This window comes from Oncorhynchus nerka, linkage group LG28 (assembly GCF_034236695.1).
Source record: "Oncorhynchus nerka isolate Pitt River linkage group LG28, Oner_Uvic_2.0, whole genome shotgun sequence".
Lineage (NCBI taxonomy): Eukaryota > Metazoa > Chordata > Actinopteri > Salmoniformes > Salmonidae > Oncorhynchus > Oncorhynchus nerka.
The window spans coordinates 55134947-55161672 of record NC_088423.1 but is presented as its reverse complement, the minus strand read 5'-3'; the positions used below and the strand labels follow the sequence as shown (position 1 = coordinate 55161672).

The 26726-nt window shown below is 42.9% G+C and overlaps 1 protein-coding gene across 2 annotated transcripts in view; it reads right to left on the bottom strand.

Moving 5' to 3' along the window:
* Positions 1-23463: 23463 nt before the first annotated feature.
* The window catches only part of LOC115102814 (AN1-type zinc finger protein 3-like), a 45766-nt gene continuing 42503 nt past the window's right edge, over positions 23464-26726 (bottom strand). For both annotated transcript variants that reach the window (XM_065012887.1, XM_029623127.2), the window contains one exon: positions 23464-25616. In XM_065012887.1, coding sequence (XP_064868959.1) covers positions 25462-25616 — 155 coding nt within the window. In that variant the 3' untranslated portion in view covers positions 23464-25461. The remainder of the gene's footprint in view (positions 25617-26726) is intronic.

Sequence of the window (26726 nt, the reverse complement as noted above, 5' to 3'; positions counted from 1 at the left end):
TGACACAGTCGCCAGTTGTACAGTGTTTCCTCCGACACATTGGTGCGGCTGGCTTCCAGGTTAAGCAAACAGTGTGTCAAAAAGCAGTACGGCTTGGCAGGGTCGCGATTTGGAGGATGCATGGCTCTTGACCTTCGTCTCTCCCGAGTCCATACGGGACTACCAATTGGATATCATGAAATTGGGGAGAAAAAGGGGGTAAAAAGTACCAAAAAAATGATTGACAGCTCCAACTCCAACGATGTCCTCATGATTCTTGTAACATACTGCCCTGACCCGAAACTGGCAGCAGTATTCCAATACAATTCTACTGAGAAATGGACTGTGAGTTAAGTACAGGGGAGAACATGAATGCCGCAGAAAGGCCACCATGTGTCAATCTACCACTGTATCGTCAAAGCAAGTAACAGTACATCCCCGGGTCAACACGGATGCGTGCAATGACACTTCTCTCACATCAAACCCAAGACGGGCAGAGTGAAAGTATCGAGAGACTCACTCATCTGCCTAAGTATGCCTTAGAGAACAGCATACCACCTGTAATGGTTTCACAGACACAGGCTAAGGCGCCATCTTTCCCCACCCAGCCCTTCAGCCTTTTACCCAGATCATTGGAAGTGAAATTGTCCAAAACAGGGGGAAAGCTATGCCAATACCGGCATTGAGAGACTCCCAACACAGGAGCAGAGAAACCCACCACAGCAGCAACTGTTAAACTGACACGCCCACAGGTGAGGGGGCGGAAATGTGAGTGTTTCACTGTCTGCACCCAAAAAATTATCTAATGATCTTGAGAAAACACGTGAGAATTTGTGCTCTGATCCAAAAGGAGAGAAAATTGTTATGTTAGGTTCACAAGAGGTTGAGGCTTTTTCTTATTTGTTTTACACGTCTGTGTCTGTACAAGGGAAAGTGCAGCTTAAGGGCATGCTTGACACTGGGTCTATGGCCTGTACAGAGTGAACATGCTGAGCAGAGACTTTTGGTAGCAGGTTCCCTTCCTCAGCATTATCAGCCTCCAAAAGAGTGGGTTGGGGGAGGCTCAACAAAGTGTTTCTATGACTTGGGGATGCAAATCTATAGGACTGATGTTTTATTGCATACCCTAGTTGTTCCTGGACAGCGCAATGATCTTATCCTGGGATCGAATGCCATTAAGCATATATTGCATGAGATTAAGGGCACTGATGAATACTGGAAGGTAGTCAACAACATGGATGGCCAGACTCACTCACCAGAGGGTAAGCAGTTTCTTCAGATGATGTGTCACAAAGTTGGAAGGGACAGGAAGTTGATGGCACGATTGGGACCGTGAAGCTCACTCAAACTGTGACTTTTCTCAAACAAACGTTCTCCAAGACTGAACACCTTTTTTGGGTAAACTTCCTAAAAATGTGGTGTTGTCTCCAGGCAGCACTGTAATAGTCGAGCCTACCAGGTCAACGGTTATTCCCAGAAACGTACTTGTGGGTAGAGTTATTATGCCCATGTGGGGAGGTGGCTGGGTCCCCTTAAATGTAGTAAACTGTTCAGATAAACATCTCACTCTAACACGTAACATGAAGCTGGCCGATGTGTCTACATGCTTGAGGTGGGGAAAACTTCCATGGAACAAAAGCAGGATGACAATGGCTGCCAGAACCTATACCAAAGACTGTTCTAGGATTACAAGACATCAACATTGATGGATGCCAAGTGATTTACCAATGGAAGGAGAAGGTTGTGAATGACATCACAAAGTATGAAGACTTCTCAAGACATAATCTGGACTGCGGAGAAGCCAGGGGTTATGTTCACCGTGTCCACCTGGTTGATGACAGACCCTTCCGGCTACCATACAGAAGAGTTCCGCTCATTACCTGAAACTGAGGAAGGTATTGACAGATATGGAAGAAGTAGGTCTTATACGCAAGTCGATTAGTGAGTATGCCTCCCCTTTAGTCATGGTATGGAAGAAAGACGGGAGTCTGAGGTTATGCACTGACTTCAGGTGGCTGAATGCACGAACGGTAAAGGACGCCCAATCCCTTCCTCATTAAGCAGATTGTTTCGCAGGCTTTGGTGGCAGTGCATTTTTTTTAGCACCATGGACTTGATCTCAGGATTTTTTTAACATCCCAGTTCATGAAGACGACAAGAAGTACACAGCCTTTACCACACCAATGGGACTTTATGAGTACAGTCTGGCCACTTTCATTAGAATGATGTTAATTATCTTTAGACACCTACATTTCTCAAATCTCCTTTGTTACCTTGATGACTTGTTGGTCTTTGCACACACCAAGGAACTGGCTATGCAGCGACTTGAAGTTGTGTTAAGCCGTCTACGTGCCACCAACCTCAAACTAAATTAAATCAAATGAAATCACATTATGTTGGTCACATACACATGGTTAGCAGATGTTAATCTGAGTGAGTGAGTGTAGCGAAATGCTTGTTTTTCTAGTTCCGACAATGCAGTAATATCTAACAAGAAATCGAACAAATTCACAACTACCTTATACACACAAATGTAAAGGGATGAATAAGAATATGTACATGTAAATATATGGATGAGCGATGGCTGTGAGGCATAGGCAAGATGCAGTAGATGGTATAGAATAGAATACAGTATATACAGTTGAAGTCAGAAGTTTACATACACCTCAGCAATATACATTTAAACAATTTTTTTCACAATTCCTGAAATTTAATCCTGGTACAATTCCCTGTCTTAGGTCAGTTAGGATCACCACTTTATTTTAAGAATGTGAAATGTCAGAATAATAGTAAAGATAATTATTTATTTAATCACATTCCCAGTGGGTCAGAAGTTTACATAGACTCAATTAGTATTTGGTAGCATTGCCTTTAAATTGTTTAACTTGGGTCAAACGTTTCGAATAGCCTTCCATAAGCTTCCCACAGTAAGATGGGTGAATTTTGGCCCATTCCTCCTGACAGAGCTGGGGTAACTGAGTCAGGTTTGTAGGCCTCCTTGCTCGCACACGCTTTTTCAGTTCTGCCCACAAATTTTCTATGGGGAGGTCAGGACTTTGTGATGGCCACTCCAACACCTTGACTTTGTTGTCCTTAAGCCATTTTGCCACAACTTTGGAAGTATGCTTGGGGTCATTCTTCATTTGGAAGACCCATTTGCGACCAAGCTTTAACTTCCTGACTGATGCCTTGGGATGTTGCTTAAATATATCCACATAATGTTCCTTCCTCATGATGCCATTTATTTTGAGAAGTGCACCAGTCACTCCTGCAGTAAAGCACCCCCACAACATGATGCTGCCACCCCCCTGCCACCCCACCTGATGGTGTTCTTCGGGTTGCAAGCCTCCCCCTTTATCCTCCAAACATAACAATGGTCCTTATGTCCAAACAGTTCTATTTTTGTTTCATCAGACCAGAGAACATTTCTCCAAAAAGTACAATCTTTGTCCCCATGTGCAGTTGCAAACCGTAGTATTGCTTTTTTATGGTGGTTTTGGGGCAGTGGCTTCTTCCTTGCTGAGCGGCCTTTCAGGTTATGTCGATATTGGACTCATTTTACTATGGATCTAGATATATATACACTGCTCAAAAAATAAAGGGAACACTAAAATAACACATCCTAGATCTGAATGAATGAAATATTATTATTAAATACTTGTTTCTTTACATAGTTGAATGTGCTGACAACAAAATCACACAAAAATTATCAATGGAAATCAAATTTATCAACCCATGGAGGTCTGGATTTGGAGTTACACTCAAAATTAAAGTGGAAAACCACAATACAGGCTGATCCAACTTTGATGTAATGTCCTTAAAACAAGTCAAAATGAGGCTCAGTAGTGTGTGTGGCCTCCACGTGCCTGTATGACCTCCCTACAATGCCTGGGAATGCTCCTGATGAGGTGGCGGATGGTCTCCTGAGGGATCTTCTCCCAGACCTGGACTAAAGCATCCTCCTGGACAGTCCGTGGTGCAACGTGGCGTTGGTGGATGGAGCGAGACATGATGTCCCAGATGTGCTCAATTGGATTCAGGTCTGGGGAACGGGCGGGCCAGTCCATAGCATCAATGCCTTCCTCTTGCAGGAACTGCTCACACACTCCAGCCACATGAGGTCTAGCATTGTCTTGCATTAGGAGGAACCCAGGGCCAACCGCACCAGCATATGGTCTCACAAGGGGTCTGAGGATCTCATCTCGGTACCTAATGGCAGTCAGGCTACCTCTGGCGAGCACATGGAGGAAATACCACCCCACACCATGACCGACGTGCCTGGATTTTGCAGGCAGCAGAATGTTCTCCACGGCGTCTCCAGACTCTATCACGTCTGTCACATGTGCTCAGTGTGAACCTGCTTTCATCTGTGAAGAGCACAGGGCGCCAGTGGCGAATTTGCAAATCTTGGTGTTCTCTGGCAAATGCCAAACGTCCTGCACGGTGTTGGGCTGTAAGCACAACCCCCACCTGTGGACGTCGGGCCCTCATACCACCCTCATGGAGTCTGTTTCTGACCGTTTGAGCAGACACATGCACATTTGCAGGTCATTTTGCAGGGCTCTGGCAGTGCTCCTCCTGCTCCTCCTTGCACAAAGGCGGAGGTAGCGGTCCTGCTGCTGGGTTGTTGCCTCCTGGTAGTGCCTCCATGCTCTGGACACTACGCTGACACAGTAAACCTTCTTGCCACAGCTCGCATTGATGTTCCATCCTGGATGAGCTGCACTACCTGAGCCACTTGTGTGGGTTGTAGACTCTGGCTCATGCTACCACTAGAGTGAAAGCACTGCCAGCATTCAAAAGTTACCAAAACATCAGCCAGGAAGCATAGGAACTGAGAAGTGGTCTGTGGTCACCACCTGCAGAACCACTCCTTTATTGGGGGTGTCTTGCTAATTGCCTATAATTTCCACCTGTTGTCTATTCCATTTGCACAACAGCATGTGAAATGTATTGTCAATCAGTGTTGCTTCCTAAGCGGACAGTTTGATTTCACAGAAGTGTGATCGACTTGGAGTTACATTGTGTTGTTTAAGTGTTCCCTTTATTTTTTTGAGCAGTGTATATATATATATACTTTTGGTACCTGTTTCCTCCAGCCTCTTCACAAGGTCCTTTGCTGTTGCTCTGGGATTGATTTGCACTTTTCGCACCAAAGTACGTTCATCTCTAGGAGACTCATCTCTTTTCTGAGCGGTATGACGGCTGCGTGGTCCCATGGTGTTTATACTTGCGCACTATTGTTTGTACAGATGAACTTGGTACCTTCAGGCATTTGGAAATTGCTCCCAAGGATGAACCAAACTTGTGGAGGTCTACATTTTGGCTGATTTATTTTAATTTTCCCATGATGTCATGCAAAGAGGCACTGAGTTTGAAGTTAGGCCTTGAAATATATGCACAGGTACACCTCCAAATGACTCAAATTATGTCAATTAGACTATCAGAAGCCTCTAAAGCCAGGACATCATTTTCTGGAATGTTCCAAGCTGTTTAAAGGCACAGTCAACTTAGTGTATGTAAACTTCTGACCCACTGGAATTGTGATACAGGGAATTATAAGTGAAATATTCTGTCTGTAAACAATTGTTGGAAAAATTACTTAAAGTAGACTGACTTGTCAAAACTATAGTTTGTTAACAAGACATTTGTGGAGTGGTTGAAATACGAGATTTAATAACTCCAACCTAAGCGTATGTAAACTTCAGACCTTAACTGTACATATGAGATGAGTAATGTAGGATATGTAAACATTATTAAAGTGGCGTTATTTAATGTCACTAGTGATACCTTTATTAACGTGGCCAGAGATTTGAGTCTGTATATTGGCAGCAGCCTCTCTATGTTAGTGATGGCTGTTTAACAGTCGGATGCCTTGAGAAAGAAGCTGTTTCTCAGTCTCTCGGTCCCAGCTTTGATGCACCTTTACTGACCTCGCCTTCTGGATGATTGCGGGGTGAACAGGCAGTGGCTCGGGTGGATGTTGTCCTTGATGATCTTTTTGACCTTCATGTGACATTGGGTGATGTAGATGTTCTGGAGGGCAGGTAGTTTGCCCCCGGTGATGCATTGTGCAGACCGCACTACCCTCTGGCTAGAGCCTTGCGGCTAAGGTCGGTGCAGTTGCCATACCAGACGGTGATACAGCCCGACAGGATGCTCTCGATTGTGCATCTGTAAAAGTGTCAGTGATTTAGATGACAAGCCACATTTCTCCAGCCTCCTGAGGTTGTTGCGGCTTCTTCACCACACTGTCTGTGTGGGTGGACCATTTCAATTTGTCCGTGATGTGTATGCCCGAGAAACTTAAAACTTTCCACCTTCTCCACTGCGGTCCTGTCGATGTGGGGGGTGCTCCCTCTGCTGTAACCTGAAGTCCACGATCATCTCCTTTGTTTTGTTGACATTGAGTGAGAGGTTATTTTCCTTGACACCACACTCCAAGTGCCCTCACCTCCTCCCTGTAGGCCGTCTCGTCATTTTTGGTGCATGGCCATGCAGTCATGGGTGAACAGGGAGTACAGGAGAGGGCTGAGAACACACCCTTGTGGGACCCCAGTGTTAAGGTGGGGTGGAGATTCACCACCTGGGGGCTGCCCATCAGAAAGTCCATGACGCAGTTGCACCCGCCCTGGGTCTCTAGCTTAATGACTAGTTTGGAGGGTACTATGATGTTAAAAGCTGAGCTGTAGTCAATGAATAGCATTCTTACATAGGTATTCCTCTTGTCCAGATGAGATAGGGCACTGTGCTGTGTGATGGAGATTGCATCATGAGCGGAGATTTTGGGGCGGTAAGCAAATTGAAGTGTGTCTAGGTCTATCAGGTAGGGTGAAAGTGATATGATCCTTGACTTGTCTCTCAAAGTACTTCATGATGACAGAGGTGAGTGCAAAGGGGCAATAGTTCAGTTCCTTAGCTTTCTTGTAAACAGGAACAATGGTGGCCATCTTGAAGCTGTTAATGTATGTGTTTCTATGCTGTATTGTCTAATTGTGTCTATAACATTTTTAACTCTGTCATGTGATGTACTGTAGACGTATAGTCCCTATATAACATGTTGTGTAGCTTTAAGCCAGGGTTGGGGTCAATTCAAATTGAAAGTAGTCCATTCAGAAACTGATTTGAATTCAAACTGAAGTGGGTCTAGGGTGGCCAGTAAGGTGGTGGTGATATGGGGACAGTAGACTGTGACAGGGATTGGTTGAATATGTCCATAAACACACCAGCCAGCTGGTCTGCGCATGCTCTGAGGACGCGGCTTGGGATGCCGTCTGGTCCGGCATCCTTGTGAGGGTTAACACGTTTAAATGTTTTACTCACGTTGGCCATGGAGAAGGAGAGCCCACAGGCTTTGGTAGCGGGCTGTGTCATTCGCACTGTATTGACCTCAAAGTTAGTTTAATTTGTCTGTGAGCAAGACGTCGGTGTCCACGGTGGGGCTGTTTATCGTTTCGTAACGTCTCGTGTTTGAGCCGTTGAATTGCAACTCTACTTTGACTCTATACTGACGCTTTGCTTGTTTGATTGCCTTACGGAGAGAATAGCTACACTGTTTGTATTCGGTCATGTTTCCAGTTGCCTTGCCATGTTTAAAAGCGGTGGTTCGTGCTTTCCATCAATCCACAGTTTCTGATTAGGAAAGGTTTTAACAGTCACATTGGGAACCACATCATGCACTTTTTAATAAACTCGCTCACCGAGTCAGCTTATACATCAATATTACTGTCCGAGGCTATGTGGAACATATCCCAGTCCACGTGATCGAAGCAATCTTGAAGCGTGGAATCCGATTGGTCAGACAAGCGTTGGTTGGACCTGAGCACGGGCGTTTCTTGTTTTAGTTTTTGCCTATAGCAAGGGAGCAATAAAATAGAGTCATGATCAGATTTGCCGAATGGAGGACGGGGAGGGCTTTGTATGCATCGCAGAAGTTAGAGTAGCTTGGAACCACCAAGACTCCCTAGAGCTGGCCGCCTGGCCAAATTGAGCAATCGGGGGAGAAGGGTCTTGGTTAGGAGGTGACCAAGAACCAATGGTCATTCTGACAGAGCTCCAGAGTTCCTCTGTGGAAAAGGGAGAACATTCCAGAAGGGCAACCATCTCTGCAGCACTCCAACAATCAGGGTTGAATGGTAGAGTTGCCAGATGTAAGCCTCTCCTCAGTAAAAAGGCACCTAAACACTCTCATACCAAGATTATCTGGTCTGATGAAACCGTTGTTGAACTCTTTGGCCTGAATGCCAAGCGTCATGTCTGGAGGAAACCTGGCACCATCCATACGGTGAACCATGTTGGTGGTAGCATCATGCTGTGGGGATGTTTTTCTGCAGCAGGGACTGGGAGACTAGTCAGGATCGAGGGAAAGATGAACAGAGGAAAATACAGAGAGATCCTGTTCCAGAGCGCTCAGGACCTCAGACTGGGGTGAAGGTTCAGCTTCTAACAGGACAACGACCCTAGGCACACAGGCAAGACAACGCAAGATTGGCTTCGGGACAAGTCTCTGAATGTCCTCGAGTGGCCCAGCCAGAGCCCGGACTTGAACCCGATCTAACGTCTCTGGAGAGACATGAAAATAACTGAGCAGCGATACTGGGAGAAACTTACCAAATACAGGTATGCCAAGCTTGTAGTGTCACACCCCAGGAGTCTTGAGGCTCTAATCTTCGCCAAAGATGCTTCAACAAAGAACTGAGTAAAGGGTCTGAATAGTTATGTAAATGTAATGTTTCTGTTTTTTGTTGTAAATCAATTTGCTAAAATTTTGAAAACAGCTGGGGTATTGTGTGTAGATTTTTTTTTTTTATTCAATTTTAGAATGAGGCTGTAACGTAAAAGAAATTGGTAAAGTCTAGGAGTCTGAATACTTTCCGAATGTATTGTGTAGTGTACATCCTCTGCAGTTGTTAATCAATTTACTAAACATTTTTAAAAAACTGTTTTTGCTTTGTCATTATGGGGTATTGTGTGTCGATTGATGATGATTTTTTTTTTTAATTCCTTTTAATATAAGGCTGTAACGTAAAACATGTGGTAAAAGTCAAGGGGTCTGAATACTTTCCGAATGTATTGTATAGTGTACATCCTCTGCAGGTGCACTGCTACTGCTACTTTGTTGTGCTAGATGCTTGGGTTTTTGTGAAATTGATTCACAGAACTGGTAATACTGCCATGTGACATTTTTTGAACTCATGGGTTGTGTTGTTTAACTGCTTGTCCATCTCGTCCCTGTGTTTGGTTGTGTTGTTCAACTGCTTGTCCATCTGTCCCTGACTGTTGCCACTGCAGTCCATGGAGTCTGTGGCTTTCCGGATTGGAAAGGGGCGTGTTTTGAGGTACGATTGAGGAGACTAAGTGAGGTATACTGTGGAGGCGTTTATATTTAGAGCATTCTCTACTCATCTTGATGGCGAAATCAGCTAGTTTTGCATAGCTAACTATCTAAGCTAGTTGTTGTGAGGCATGGTGCAAGTGGGTACTGGCCAGACCTGCATGGGCACCAGCAAGTCGGTCTTGCCCAGGTTTGCCCTAGGCTTTTATCACCACTTCTGTGAGAGGGGACCCATGGTAAGAGTGCAGGTATTGGCAGGTACTGGGTATTTGTGAAGTGGAATTCTTCCTATGTGAGAAATTGTCCTTTTACTGGTATGTTGATTTAAAAAGGGTGTACACTCAGCACCATAGAGGGACAGAGCTGCTGCCGTCTTCAATTCCTCTTACCAGCGTGTCTTTTTGAACCAAACACTCCACTTGTTTGTCTAGGACTCGTCCAAACAGAACGAGGAGTGCCAGTTTAGGGGCATTGACACCTTTGATGAATCACCGGACGCTCCGCTTTCATACATATTTATTATTTGTTGAGGCAAATACATGTCATTTTTTTTGTCTAAAGACAAATTATCAATCCAAAGAGGAAAGGTAAGAGCATACGTTTCTTGTGGCTATACGCGTACAGCTTTTTCATGTGCAGCTGCTCCACTGACAAGGTGGAGTCCTACCACATTTACAGTAAAAGACAGAACTGCCAAAGCAAACCCAGATTGTCAAATAATTCTCAGGACAATATCCGATATGAATGACAGACAAAAGAAGCAAAGTTAGACAACAGAACTTCAGGTGACAGATCATCACACAACCTTCTTGGACTGACGAACTTGAGGGATTGTTTTAAGAGATGGTATGTTTCCGGTTTTCAGTGATACTGTATTTAACCAATACAGTAGCCCCTGAAAGCTGAATGTGGGAACTCCACTTAGGCGTTTCTTTTACGTCTGTTACGTTAGGTTACCCCCCAACCAATGGTCCAGGTTAGAACTGGGGAAGGGATCTTAGATCTGTGCCAAAGGCATCTTCTACCAAAAGCTATCATACGTCAGCCAAACATTCACTACCATGCCATGCCTTGAATGGTGAAGGTCACATGGCTATTGTGTGCTTTCAATCCGGATCAAGGTGTCCAATACAGTGGATCATTCCAGATAGGGTTTGCCCCCTCCCACCCTGACCATGCTATTTATTAGCATCCGCTGCATGTAATGTGAGATTACAGCAATTAGACGCTAACGCTCCGGCAAACAGGAATTTATGTTTTCTATCTGCACCTTTTGGTAGATGCCATAGAGCTGGGGTGTCATTACAGGAATTTTATCACTGTGCCGGGTAATGGAATCCGGGGTGGGCTGAGAGATTGTGTTGTCACCGCTTTCTGACAGACGAGCACTGGTTTCCTCACAGACACCATCCCCCACCCCTCCTTCTTGGGGGACTTGTGAGACCAATTCTGCGGATCATAAAGGGAGAGAGGTGTGTTAGAAGGCTGGGGTGTGTTGGCCAGAGGGGGTTACAAGAAATTGAGTGGAGAGGCAGGGGTGTGTGTGTGTGCATGCATTTGTGCGTGTGTGATTGGGGCCTAGTTTGGGTGGGCTTATCCATTCACCCAGGAGCAGCTCCCACAGGAGAGAGGTGAGATCGTGACTACACACACACACACACACACACACACACACACACACACACACAGGAGGGGAAATCAGGTGCGGGTGGGTCATTAATGTTCACAGGTTTTCACAGCAGGATAATGGATAATGGGCTGGTGCGTATGGATGCATTTGTAGGCTGGGATCCCAGGTTTCCATTTACTAGCCCCATCCGTGGCAATATTTACGAGGGTAAAATCACACGGGAGGGAGAGGCAAACAAGACAAACGTATGTATATCTGCCCTGTCTCCCACCTGACTGAAGCACCTTTGACCCCCAGTAGTCACTTTTGGGGTCTGTTTAGAAGGCTGGAAACGTTACAAAATGTAAACAGATACATATTTTTTAGAAGAGACGTGATTTTCGGTACAATAGCAGACATGCATTAAGATGGTAGATTGTCTCTGGTCACAGGTTCCGGAATGGTTAAGAAAAATCACAACATGCACTTAAAATGAACCCTACAAATAGCAGTGTTGGGTGATTTGGAAAGCCATAGTCCAGTCAATAAATAATTTGATAATACTCGTAGGAAAGGTTTTCATCTTTTATCTCACAATCCGTGGATACTATATGATTAGAAAGGTTTTAAAAAATTGAAAAATATATGGCACATGGAAACCACACGAGGGTGGTCTATGCTGATCGGTGTGACGGGTTGAGGGTTGCAATTAAAAGAGCTTATGTTTGGTAATGTATTATTTGACTGCGTTATATAAAAGTACCATGTATGTCAAATGTGAATGCACAATGTATGTATGCATAACAGAAAAGCTGTAAAAAATTAAAAATAAAATATATATTTATATATTTTTTTTATTATTAAATGGTTGCCCCCATTTACTTACCAAAAATGCCTCGTTTTCTAAGTTTGCCGTATTGTACGTTCTCTTTTACTCTTTTTTTTGTATCGGCATTAGCACAGTACAGTATACTTTTATTAGAGGCTGGTGGGCGGAGCTACAACTGGACAGGCTCCTTGTAAAGGCTGGATCGGAATATATTGAACGGTATTAAACATATGGAAATCACATGTTCGACTCCGTTCCATTAACTCCATTCATTACAATGTGTCCCAAAGCAGTCTCTTCTGTCCCATAGACACATTTTTTTCAAAGAGTAATTTGGATTAACAATCTTCTGAAGCTCGCTGGGACTGGCTACTCAGCCTGCATGACATTCTCTTGCTGTCCTGCTCTCGCTCCAAACTGTTCTATTCAACCAGACCCTCAGAGCTCTGGACACCCATCCAGATGACCTAAAATCCGCCATCAAGAGAAAAAGAAGGAGAGAGGCGAGAACCGCTGCAAAGCAAACAAACTGCTTTGGCTCGTGCTAAGAGACTGAGAGACAGGAAAATCAATAATGGCAGCCACCCAGACAGCAAAATAAAGGAGGCCTTACAGCAGTGTGTCGCCTGCAAGAACTACAAATTAATAAGTAAATGTTGTTTAGAGAAATATTACCCCTGCAGTGGTTGTGGTGCAGTCGACAAACGTGGAGCTGAAAGACATGGGAAAAAGAAGCAGGGCGGGCGGGTGTATTGGGGATGACATACACAGAGTTTCTTTCATTTTGGTTCCTACCAGAATTTGTATTTGTATACCCATAGAGAATTGTGAATCCACATGTACTGTAGCTTACAGATATATAGGAGACACAAGTTTCCCTTTCAAAGTGAAAATAGATACGTATCATTAAGGCTTTCCCCTAGACTTGTCAATGGATGGGAGCTGTATTTCATGTATACAGGCTTATCTTGTCGTGTCTAACAAAAGATGTAAGATAATGCGACACTAAAGCATCACATTTGTCTTTACATTTTCTAGGATAGGGTCAATGGAGACCTGAACTGGGTACCAAAGTGGAATGCACGCAACACAGAGATATCATACACAGAATCAGTCATAAATGTGGACACACCTACTAATTCAAGGGTTTGTCTTTATTTTTACTATTTTCTACAATGTAAAATAAATAGTGAAGACATCAAAATTATGAAATAACACATATGGAATCATGTAGTAACCAAAAAAGTTCTAAACAAATCAAAATACATTTTATATTTGAGATTCTTTAAAGTAGCCACCCTTTGCCTTAATGACAGCGTTGCACACTATTGGCAGTCTCTCAACCAGCTTCACCTGGAATGCTTTTCCAGCAGTCTTTAAGGAGTTCCCACATATGCTGAGCACTTGTTGGCTGTTTTTACTTCACACTGCGGTCCAACTCATCCCAAACCACCTCAATTGGGTTGAGGTCAGGTAATTGTTGAGGCCAGGTCATCTGATGCAGCGCTCCATCCCTCTCCATCTTGGCCAAATAGTCCTTACACAGCCTGGAGGTGTTGGGTCAAATCAAATCAAATGTTCTTAGTAAAATACACATGGTTAACAGAATTTAAGGCTAGAATAGCGAAATACTTGTGCTTCTAGTTCCGACAGTGCAGTATTATCTAACAAGTGATGTAACAATTCCACAACAACTACCTTATACACACAAATCTAAAGGGATTAAGAATAAGAATATATGAATGAGCGATGACCGAGCGACATAGGCAAGATGCAATAGATGGTATAAAATACAGTATATACAGTTGAAGTCGGAAGTTTATATACAGTGGGGCAAAAAAGTATTTAGTCAGCCACCAATTGTGCAAGTTCTCCCACTTAAAAAGATGAGAGAGGCCTGTAATTTTCATCATAGGTACACTAGGTACACTATGACAGACAAAATGAGAAAAATAATCCAGAAAATCACATTGTAGGATTTTTAATGAATTTCAGACCAAAGGACAGATTTTCAACGGTCTAATGTCCATTGCTCGTGTTCCTTGGTCAAAGCAAGTCTCTTCTTATTATTGGTGTCCTTTAGTATTGGTTTCTTTGCAGCAATTCGACCATGAAGGCCTGATTCATGTAGTCTCCTCTGAACAGTTGATGTTGAGATGTGTCTGTTACTTGAACTCTGTGAAGCATTTATTTGGGCTGCAATTTCTGAGGCTGGTAACTCTAATGAATCCTCTGCAGCAGAGATAACTCTGGGTCTTCCTTTCTTGTGGCAGTCCTCATGAGAGCCAGTTTCATCATAGTGCTTGATTGTTTTTGCGACTGCACTTGAAGAAACTGTCAAAGTTCTTGAAATTTACCACATGGACTGTCATTTCTCTTTGCTTACTTGAACTGTTCTTGCCATATGGACTTGGTCTTTTACCAAATAGGGTTATCTTCTGTTTGCAACCCCTATCTTGTCACAACACACCAGATTAGCTCAAACACATTAAGAGGAAAGAAATTACACAAATTAACTTTTAACAGGGCACACCTGTTAACTGAAATGCATTCCAGGTGACTACCTCATGAAGCTGGTTGAGAGAATGCCAAGAGTGTTCAAAGCTGTCATCAAGGCAAAGGGTGACTACTTTGAAGAATCTCAAATATATTATGATTTGTTTAATACTTTTTTGGTTACTACATGATTCCATATGTGTTATTTCATAGTTGTCATGTCTTTACTATTATCCTACAATGTAGAAAATAGTACAAATAAAGAAAAACCCTTGTATGAGTAGGTGTGTCCAAACTTTTGACTGTTACTGTATATATATTTCAGAGAATTACGATTAAAATAGCACAACAGGGTTGTAGTGGTGGGCTTTTAAAGCATTTTAAAAAGCACATTGACTCTCAGGTCCTCTATACAAAAATGTGTTCACATGCAATTTTCAGTTCTCAAATAATCAATGTATCAAAAGGCACAGCAAATCTTAAGTAGGCACGGAAAACTTCACACACAATTCTACAAGTAGGGATGAATATCAAGTCTCATAGACTAAAGTGCTCACACAATAAATAAGGCCTTTGTACTAGGTCCAGGACTACTAGTATCACATGGCAAAATTTTAAACACAAAGCAGACCAAACTCTTTGGTCCTTTAAAAACCTGCTGTATGTAAAAAAAAAAGTGTGCTATAGCTTGGAAAGTAAATAAATGTGACTCTGGATGACAACATAATATTGTTTGTTTCTAACATTACTGCTGTTTCCTGAAGAAGTTCCATCCTCTGTGTGTTTTGTTTCCTGTATCGCAATTCTGGCATCATCCCGGCCCTACTTTATGCATATATACAGTAAAACACAATAAATACTTTTTGTGAGTGTCTTCAAGTCCCCCACACAACCACAAAGACAAGCTGTACTCAGAATACTCACAATGAACGCTTTCAAATGCACAGACTGAAATAGGATTGTCAAATGCAAACTAGAAATTCTTTGACTATGGTTGATGCAGGGACTTTGAGACAGCAGCAGTTCTGTCCCTGTCCTTTCCCGGCACCAGGAAATGCAGCCATTTTAAAGGTCAACTGCACTTCCTGATTTGGCCTGGTTTTTAATCAATGCTCATTTAGAAATGCTAGCGGCCATGACAGAGGGCCAACAAGAGTTGTCTTGGGGTGGATGTGGGTGTTTCTTGGGTGTGTCTTTGCCATTCACAACAAACAAGGGCAGTAGCTAGCCAGTTCAAGTTTATTGATAGCTACAGTAGCTTATAACAAGAAACAAACATGTCATCAGGTTTGATTGATTATGTTAGCTAGCAAGGATCAAACACGTCTTCAGGTGCAATGACAGCGATGTTAATGTCCCTCTCACGTTACACGTTAGGTAGAGGCTATGCATCTAGCTAGTTATCATATCTCTGCCTGCCCGGGGCAACGGGAAATGCAAAAAGAACTCACCCAGTCTTTTGCCAGAAAACATGGTGCCACTAGGTGTTAATAGGTATAAGGGGACAGGAATTGTTGACATTTTTTAATCCAAACCCAATCTTAATTTACTCGTTGTGGCACACTCAGGTTCCAAATGCCGTTCAAGATGAGACTGACTTTATGACCAAAATTATCTTATTTACACTTTGTTTTCAATTTTGACACTAGAATTAATGTTCTTGACTAATATTGATGCGAAATAAGCTGCTTACAAAGGATTTTTATTTTTTTAGGGACAGTCATTCTTTAACCTCTTCAACCTATGGGGGCGCTATGTCATTATTGGATTAAAAAAAACGTGCCCGTTTTAAGCGCAATATTTTGTCACGAAAAGATGCTCGACTATGCATATAATTGGCAGCTTTGGAAAGAAAACACTCTGACATTTTCAAAACTGCAAAGATATTATCTATGAGTGCCACAGAACTCATGCTACAGGCGAAACCAAGATGAAACCTCAAACAGGAAATGAGCAGAATTTTTGAGGCTCTGTTTCCCATCGTCTCCTTATATGGCTGTGAATGTGCCTATGAATGAACCTGAGCTCTCTGCCGTTCGTCCAAGATGTCTGCAGCATTGTGACGTATTTGTAGGCATATCATTGGAAGATTGACCATAAGAGACTACATTTACTAGGGGTCCGCCCGGTGTCTTGTGTCGAAATTATTGCGTAATCTCTAGGTCCATGTGCGTTCCATTTCTTCAGAAGAGAAAGTCAACTGCCACGATGGATTTATCGTCGATAGATATGTGAAAAACACCTTGAGGATTTATTCTAAACATCGGTTTGCCATGTTTCTGTCGATATTATGGAGTTAATTTGGAAAAAAGTTTTCAGGGTTTTTTCTTACCCAAACGTGATGGAGAAAACGGAGCGATTTGTCAACACAAATAAAAATTTGTAAAAACTGAACATTTGCAATCTAACTGAGAGTCTCCTCATTGAAAACATCTGAAGTTCTTCAAAGGTAAATAATTTTATTTGAACGTTTTTCTGTTTTTTGTGAAAATGTTGCTTGCTGAATGTCAGGCATAATACTATGCTAGGCTATCAATAGTGTTACACAAATGCTTGTTTTGCAATGGTTGAGAAGCATATATTTGAAAATCTGAGATGACAGTGTTGTTAACAAAAGGCTAAGCTTGAGAGCAAATAGATTTATTTCATTTCATTTGCGATTTTCATGAATAGTTAACGTTGCGTTATGCTAATGAGCTTGCGGATAGATTTACACAATCCTGGATACAGATTTCTTTCGTAGCTAAACGTGACGCAGAAAACGGAGCAATTTGTCCTAAACAAATAATATTTTTGTAAAAACGGAACATTTGCTATCTAACTGAGAGTCTCCTCATTGAAAACATCTGAAGTTCTTCAAAGGTAAATGATTTTATTTGAATGTTTTTCTGGTTTTTGTGAAAATGTTGCCTGCTGAATGCTAACGCTAAATGCTACGCTAAATGCTACGCTAGCTATCAATACTGTTACACAAATGCTTGTTTTGCTATGGTTGAGAAGCATATTTTGAAAATCTGAGATGACAGTGTTGTTAACAAAAATCTAAGCTTGAGAGCTAGCATATTGAATTCATTTAATTTGCGATTTTCATGAATAGTTAACGTTGCGTTATGGTAATGAGCTTGAGGCTGTATTCACGATCCCGGATCCGGGATGGCTCGTCGCAACAGGTTAAGATACCAGTTGGATGTGCTCATCACAATCACACCTGCAATCAATTAACACAAACAGACCAATAGCAAGCTTACAGTTCACAATCTCATGATTACCATAATGAATCTAATAGAGGCACCTCCCTATACATGGTCCATGTCCACGGCATTTCCATTTTTGTCACTTTTATAAAAAGCAGTGGAGACTCAAGTTTGTGCTAGGACACAAGATATTGTTAACTAACCAGAATTCAATGTGAAATAAACAAAACGTTCAGACATGTCACAGCCAGATGGGGCCGACAGAGATGGTTGCCTTGCGTCGAGTCCTTACGAAACTATGCAGTATTTTGTTTTTTTATGCATTATTTCTTACATTGTTAGCCCAGAAAACTGGATATAAGAGCGATGTCAACTTACCAACATTACGACCAGGAATACGACTTTCCCGAAACGGATCCTTTGTTCGGACCACCACCCAGGACATTGGATCTAATCCCAGAGACCGAACCAAAACAACGTCGCCGCAGAAGAGGTAGACCGAGCAGCCTCCTGGTCAGACTTCGAAGGCATACACACCACCCACCACAGCTGAGTATATTATTCGCCAATGTCCAGTCTAGACAACAAGGTGGACAAAATTAGGGTAAGGGTTGCCTTCCAGAGAGACATCAGAGATTGTAACATTCTCTGTTTTACAGAAACATAGCTCTCTCTGAATATGTTGTTGGAGTAGTTACAGGCACCGGGTTTCTTCATTCTTGGCAATGACAGAAAAATAAACATCTCTCTGGGAAGAAGGGCGAGGGTGTATGCTTCATGACTAATGACTCATGGTGTAATCATAACAACATACATGAACTCAAGTCCTTTTGTTCACCTTACCTAGAATTCCTTCAAATCAAATGCCGACCACATTATCTCCCAAGAGAATTCTCTTAAATTATAGTAACAGCCATGTATATCCCCCCCAAGCAGATACCACAACAGCCCTCAAGGAACATCACTAAACTCTATGTAAACTGGAAACCATATATCCTGAGGCTGCATGTATTGTAGCAGGGGAGTTTAACAGAGCTAATTTGAGACAAGGCTACCTACATTTTATCAGCACATTGACTGTAGCACTCGCGCGGGCAATACTAAGGACCACTGCTACTCTAACTTCCGCGATGCATACAAGGCCCTCCCCCGCCCTCTCTTCGGCAAATCTGACCACGACTCCATTTTGCTCCTACGTCCTATAGACAGAAACTCAAACAGGATGACTAGAACCATTCAACACTGGTCTGACCAATCGGAATCCACGCTTCAAGATTGTTTTGATCACGCAGACTGGGAAATGTATACGCTGATTCGGTGAGTGAGTTTATAAGGAAGTGCATCGGAGATGTTGTACCCACTGTGACAATTAAAACCTACCCTAACCAGAAACACTTTCTTTACCCGCTTTGAGGACAATACAGTGCCACCGACACGGCCCGCTACCAAGGACTCTGTGGCCGATGTAAGACATTTAAAAAATTAACCCTCGCAAGGCTGCTGGCCCAGATGACATCCCTAGCCGCGTCCTCAGAGCATGTGCAGACCAGCTAGCTGGCTGGTGTGTTTACGGACATATTCAATCCCAGTCTGCTGTACCCACATGCTTCAAGATGGCCACCATTATTCCTGTACCCAAGAAAGCAAAGATAACTGAACTAATTGACTACCACCCCATAGCACTCACTTCTGTCATCATGAAGTGCTTTGAGACTAGTCAAGAATCATATCACCTCCAACTTACCTGCCACCCTAGACCCACTTCAGTTTGCATATCACCCCAACAGGTCCACAGACGATGCAACCTCAATCACACTGCACAATCCCATCTTGACAAGAGGAATATCTATGTAAGAATGCTATTCATTGACTACAACTCAGCATTCAACACCATAGTAACCTCCAATTGTGCAATTGGGTCCTGAACTTTCTGACTGGCCACTCTCAGCTGGTGAAGGTAGGAAACAACATCTCCACTTCGCTGATCCTCAACACTGGGGCCCCACAAGGGTGCGTTCTCAGCCCCGTCCTGTACTCCCTGTTCACTCATGACTGCGTGGCAATGCACTCCTCCAACTCAATCATCAAGTTTGCAGATGACATAACAGTAGTGGGCTTGATTACCAACAACGACGAGAGCCGACAGGGATCGTGGACTTCAGGAAACAGCAGAAGGAGCACCCCCCTGTCCACATCGACGGGACAGTAGTGGAGAAGGTGGAAAGTCCTCGGCGTACACATCACAGACAAACTGAAATGGTCTACCAACACAGACAGTTTGGTGAAGAACTTCAGGAGGCTGAAGAAATTTGGCTTGTCATCTAAAACCCTCACAAACTTTACAGATGTACAATTGAGAGCATCCTGTCGGGCTCCATCACCGCCTGGTAAGACAACTGCACCAGCCTCAACCGCAAGGCTCTCCAGAGGGTAGTGCGGTCTGCACAACGCATCACCTGGGGCAAACTACCTGCCCTCCAGGACACCTACAGCACCCGATGTCACAGGAAGGCCAAAAAGATCAAGGACAACAACCACCTGAGCCACTGTCTGTTCATCCCGCTACCATCCAGCAGGCGAGGACAGTACATGTGCATCAAAGCTGGGACCGAGAGACTGAGAAACAGCTTATATCTCAAAGACGGTTGAACAGCCATCACTAACACAGAGAAGATGCTGCCTACATACAGACTCAAATCATTAGCCACTTTAATGGATCACTGGTTACGTAATAATGTTTACATATCTTACAGTATGTATATATGAGATGAGTTATGTATTTTATACCATCTATTGCATCTTGCCTATGCCGCTCGGCCATCGTTCATCCATATTTTTATATGTACATATTCTTATTCCATCCTTTTACATTTCTGTGTATTATGTAGTAGTTGTGAAATTGTTAGATTACTTGTTAGATATTACTGCACTGTCGGAACTAGAAGCACAAGCATTTCGCTACACTCGCATTAACATCTGCTAACCATGTGTATGTGACCAATAAAATTTGATTTGATTAACAGTTGAGTTGAAACAAGGTCAAAATATTTGAACTTCAATTACTTTTTCGAAAATCGAATTAGTCTTTTGTTGAAACAATGAAATCACACTGAAAATGTTGGTTGAAATAACATGGAAACCATGTAGATTTCACCCGTCTTTGCCCAGTGACAGGCCTACACTTTCCAGTCACGACGGGCTGAAACCTTACCACCTCTGTCGTCCATGCCTGCCTGTTTCCCAGACTCTGCAGGAACCCAATCCTGTATTCATCGCTAATGCTTCATTAAAGATTCATACATTTTAGTGGTTTATTGAGGGCAGTCCAGAAACTGTACTGTCAGCGGCATGGAAAGGTCACAAGAAAAACTGATATTAATAGGTGCACTGGGATTCTTCTGCCGTCGCCATCAATTTTCTCCTAAATGTGACTAAGTATCAACGGGTCTACAGGTGGGAGAGCGGCTTCTATGGAACCTGTGTGGGAGGAAAATAGTTCAAGTAAATTTGGAGGTTTTGGGCTTTGACTGGAATAGCAGATATTTCCTATCGGTGAAATTGTATGGTCGTCATTTTGGTGTATAGACATTTATGTGTGTTTGAAAATGTCTGTTTATAGGCTACTGTGCCAAAAATGGGATATTGGTATCCATACTAGAACCAGTTTCCTGGATGAAATATGACCAATTCTGGACCAAGAACTGATTTTTAAAAATCTGTGTCCGGAAAAACTGGCCTACAAGATACATTACATACAATGTCACAAAATGCTCCATCCATGAAACACTTGCTGTCTGTGTCCCAATGGCACCCTATTCCCTACATTGTGCACTTATTTTGACCAGTGCCTTATGGTCAAAAGTAGTGTACTATGTAGGCAATGGGGTGCCATTTGGGACACACACACTTTCAATACTTAGTGCACTGCTAAGGGGCCTTTTAATGCCGTCTCAGATATCAATGCTCGTCTGGTATCGTCGCCATCCTCACAGAATGAAATAGAAGCCAAAAGCATCTAATGAAACTAAAACAGGTTGGCTATAGTTTACACAGATTTTAATAATAGTCCTGAGAGCGTTGCGCTAGCAATGCCAAGATTGTGGTTTCAATTCCCGCATGGATCAGACAAACTGTATTCACCCACACTGTACTTAAAGGGGAAGTTTCCTGGCACAGATTAAGCCAAGTAGTGGAAGAAAATGTCAAATCAATGGAGAATCTCCATTGAAAATGCTTTTTAGTCCAGGATTAGGTTGAATCTGTGTCCAGGAAACCACCCTGAAATTGCCATAAAGGATTAATATAACAATAGCTGACTAATCATACACTTTGCTGATTGACTGGTTATCACAGACATTATTCGTTCTGAAATGGGCTCAGTTGGTAATAATGTGTTTAAGATGTAACTGAACCCATGCTTTTGTGATAATTGTTCTGGAATCTAATATAAGTCTAATATACATGGGTTTCACTCGCTGCCCGGACATCAGCCTTTCTATTGCATTAGTAAATGACTCAGACTCCAACTAATGTGTCCACCTCAAGTCTTAAGAGAACACTTTCGTGTACACCTGGGCAGACCTAGCGATATGGGGCCTGGTTTTAAAATGCATTTGAAGGGCCCCCCTAACCGAAATTATCCCCCGTAAATGAACTGCTATGATTATTATCTGACAATTAAAAATACCTTGTTCATATGTGTTTAATTTCTATGAAGCTATGAAGCTGTCACACAATGTCACACAATGTAAAATGTATGAATAACATATATTTTACATTAAACAGTCAGTGTGGGCCCCAGTTTAATTTAAAACCTATGAAACATAGCTAAGGCAGCCTGTGTGTACATACACACACTCGCTCTCAAACTCTACAATTTTGTAGATTCACTACCTTAAATTGAGCATTCCAAAAACATGTGTGTTCAATGACCTTCTATTAAACAAAATTGGAGGTTCAATTGTGTGTATGGATTACAATTGCATGGCCGGCCAAGAACCAGCTAAATGACAGGACTCCTTGTTTGCTGTGCTGCAAATGGATGTCTTTTACCCTTAACAGCATTTCATCTTCAAATCCCCCTTTACCACTATTGAGCCACTGGCAGCTACAGATCCCATTTCCTAATAACCAACACACAAACTCACAGGCTACTCTCTCTCACACACCCACACCCACACAGTGGTAATAACAGTGCTAAGATGTAAGAATGAACAGAAAATCAGCTCTGACGATAATGGATAAGATCAAATTAATTATCTGGATTTTAGATTTCTTGAACCGCTCTATTTAAAATAGAATGGATACCAAACTTAAACCGAAATAGGGAATAGGGCAGAAAGGTAACTGGGCTGTGTGCAGACAACTGAGCATATCGGTGGGCTAAGCATCTCTTATCCAAATTGGGGATAGTGGAGTACTACAAATTCTGCCCATGTGATGTTGGCTGCTGGCCAATGTTAGCGTTCGTTTGAAGCCACCTTTTGATCATACATAGGTTTATCTTTTATCGAAAACACTAATTAGTGGATATGAGGATGGCATCAAATACCCACCTTGCCTGTTTGTAAAAATCTCCATACACAAAAGCACATGGGCACCACACACGCAAGCACACGTAAATGCGCACACACTTAACAAATTATTTTTGTAATTCAGAGCAGCTGCAAGTGGGTATACTGTCGCCAATAAACAGCTATTTACATCACCATAAAACTCTGCTACAGCCATCATGGCACAGAGCCAACAGCATGCACAGTGCCAGCAAACACTAAGTAGCAAACTACCTGTTAAATGTGTGAATGTGTGTAGACTGCACACAGACACCATGCACACGTGCCGTTGAAATAGGATGTACACACATTCATACAAGAGCTGACAACATAGGCATGTTTGTTCTGAGTTGCATATTTCTACCGAAACATTGTGCCCTGCTGAACACGGCCCAGTGTTTGTTCATGCTCCTCCCTCCATCCATCTCTCCATGAGACATGAGACATTGACCACACTACACCTCATCTCATCCAGTTTATTACTTTATTTTTTAGCAACAAAAGGGAACAAAAGAAAACAAAGGCTACAGAATTCTCTTATCCATTTTTTCTTAAAATGTCAAACAAAAAATGCAGTACTATGCTAATGTGTAAGTAAAATAACATTTCAAAAAACAAAGAGGGTTAAATAAGGGTTTTTCTTTCAGATACACAATATTATTTTACAACAATTCAATGTCTATTAAATTTTTCCTCCCTGCTCTGCTTGTAGCCCCACAGCCCCACCTATGGCCAGGCCCCAACCTCTCACTCAATGTTCGCTCTTTGGCAAGAAGAGGTGTGTGTGTGCGTGTGTGTGTGTGCGCGAGCGCGCGCGCGAGAGAAAGCAAGCAAGTGAGAAAATCAATACTGTGGAGAAATGAGAATGAAAGAGGGAAGGATTAATGGAGAGTAAGGTGGGTGAGAGCAAGACATGATGTCTGGAAATGAAATGGAGAGAGTGAAAGGAGAAAGACAGTGGTGTGCGACGGGCAAGGGCAGGAAGAAGAGAATCTGTGAAAGAAAGAGGGAGTTAGAATCCCACCGAGGGGTCGGGGATGGCATCGAGAGACAGAGGCGTCGCAGAAACATTTCAAACAGTGGGGGCTAATGGGAAATTAAGTCCATGGCTAAGATATTATGGGTTATATCGAGCAAAACCTGAACAACCATGAGCGTCCCACTGAAGAACTTTGTCAAAAGGTTCTCCACAAATTCAGCACAGTCCAATGTGTACCACTTGATTTTGCTTAGCTGTCCTTGTGCTCTGCGCATGTGGGCTGAACTGTATGTAAGAGTGTTTGTGTATGTATGTGCGCAGGGGGAACCAGATTCCGATAGAGGCACATATAGAGGTCTCATGACAGCTCTTTGCTTTTGTGTCCATCTTAGAAGTTTATCCTTGGCCAGCACCCGTAGTAGCATGAACATCATAGCCAAAGTAAATCTCAAGGGGTGTGTTTTCCGTCTCCATAGCGACTGAAACTCACTCGGGGAGATGGATTAAATCCCTGACAGACAGACTGTTCCATTTTTAATCCAACCCCACTAACTAGGGGACGATCGGTGCCTGTTGTCTAGAAAGGAAGTTCTCTCTCCCAAGATACAGAAAATGGCTGCTGTGTCAACAGCAGCAGGCAGGTCAGAAAGGGAGGGGGTAAGGGGAAGGGAGTTGCAATAGTCCAACCCCCCCCCTGCCTCTCCCCCAGTTAACCCCTCTCATTGGATTCTCCCACAACCTGAGGTGGTGGTGATGATGATAGGGACAGTTGCAATAAGCAGCAGATGGCTTTAGTTTTTTCTGAACAGGGATGTCCCTGATCTGGAGATGGGAGAGGTTAAGGCTGAGAAAAGCAGTGGTGGGTGTGACACGCTCAAAAGTCATAGGTCAAAATCACAAAACAGTAGAGGGAGAGGGATTCAAGGGATGTCTTGGGGTGGTAGGTGCTCCTTAGGTACAGATCTAAGATCAGCTTAACCTCCCTTGCATCATACCCTTAATCAGTGGGTTGACCTGAACTAAAAACGGACCTTAGATCAGTGTTTAGGGGGTAACTTCATCCCACTCTGTGATAGTGATGACATGAGGGGGCTCTGGTCTTTATTATGAGGTTGGTAGACAGGGAAGTGACAGATAGGTGGCTTTAGCAGTCCCTTGTCAGGGCGCGAAAACTAGAAGTGCTTTGTCTGCTTATTTGAGGTAAGAGCATTGTCACAACAAAAAGTGGCAGTGGGGACAAGAGTGAGTATAAAGTGAGCATTTGTCACCGTCCCCATTTGCCACCCTTTCCCCGAAGTCTCCACTGACACACTTTCTCACATTGATTTAACAACGCAACCAATGCTTTACACCAATCCTATACTTTTAAGAAATCCATGACGTGGTCTGTACAAGTGCACATTTCTGGATAAAGATGAATGATTTAGGACGCAGTCTCTTTCCTCTTCCTCGCTCTCATCGTCGGGGTTGGGGATGGGGGGGGGGGGATTCAGGTGCACTCCTCACCGATGCGCTGGCATGAGCGGCCCACCTTGCGATCCAGCTTGACCATCTTGAGGACGGCTTCTTCACGCCCGCGCCCCAGGTGGTCGAAGAGGCAGTCGTGCTGCTCGGGCAGCCGGTGGAGCATGCAGAACACATAGCCTGTTGGTGAGAAGGTGAGATGTTTTCTTACTTTTTATATATAGCATGAGTTGACACACCCAAAAATGTTGAAGTGGTGCTGACTATGCTCTTTGCCGAACGGAACGAGTGTGATCGTATACTCCCTTAAAAGACCTTTGCTTGAAAAACTAGAAAACGCATTATCAATAGTAATGTTTGTCCATTTTGAGAAGCTGTAGCCAGTACACTCTCTCTCAAAATAGTCAGAATTAATCTAACAAGAAGTCTGTCATTCATTCTGACGGTTTGCCGAATAGATCTTAGTCGCACAATTTTACATCTAAGTAAGATGTTTAGTGAAGTATTTCTCAATGAAAAATGTGCATGAAAATGAGTCGTCTCATTAAAAGACTATTGAAGAATCCATACTGTTGACCAATCACCGATGAAGGGGCGTAGACTTCGGCTCCAAACTTCGGCTTGCCTCCAAAAAATAATGTGTGCCTGAACAGCCGTAAAAACCCTCACCAAAGTCCAAAACTAACAAAAACATCACAGAATGTTGTCTTAGATGTACAAACTCTACCAAACAGTTTCAGCTGGGAAGCATACGCCTTATGGACATTTCCAAACCTAAATACATGTAATGCATTCTTCAACATAGGGGAGTTGTGGAGTGGGGAGAAAATGAGGCAGGAGAAACGTTGTTCTCCTTTTTCAATTGGTTTACAGATGTGTCGTTGCACCAATAGTTAAACTCCCTTACTTTTCTGGCCCTCCCCCAGTTTTTTTAGGCATCATTTTGTCCTCTTTGGGAGCACCCTTGTTGTTAGGCTACATATTTTGATGGTGACGGGCAGGAAAGGGGGATAAAAAAGATTAAATGAAGATGTGAATAGATAGAGAGGAGATTAAGAGAGGAGATGGAGAAGGGGAGTAAGGGTGCAGAAGAGTGTACTTTTTCAAATTCTTTCAAAAGTTAAATTGGGCACAGACCACGATCCCCTAGCTACAGTATAGTGGCAACATTTTCTCTAATACGTCAATACATCCAGATCCAATTCAATAGAAGAGAGACAAGCAAATGCATCTCCACGTTGTAAAGCTTCAACCCCAGCTAATGCAATTGTAGCTAATGCAGCTACCAGG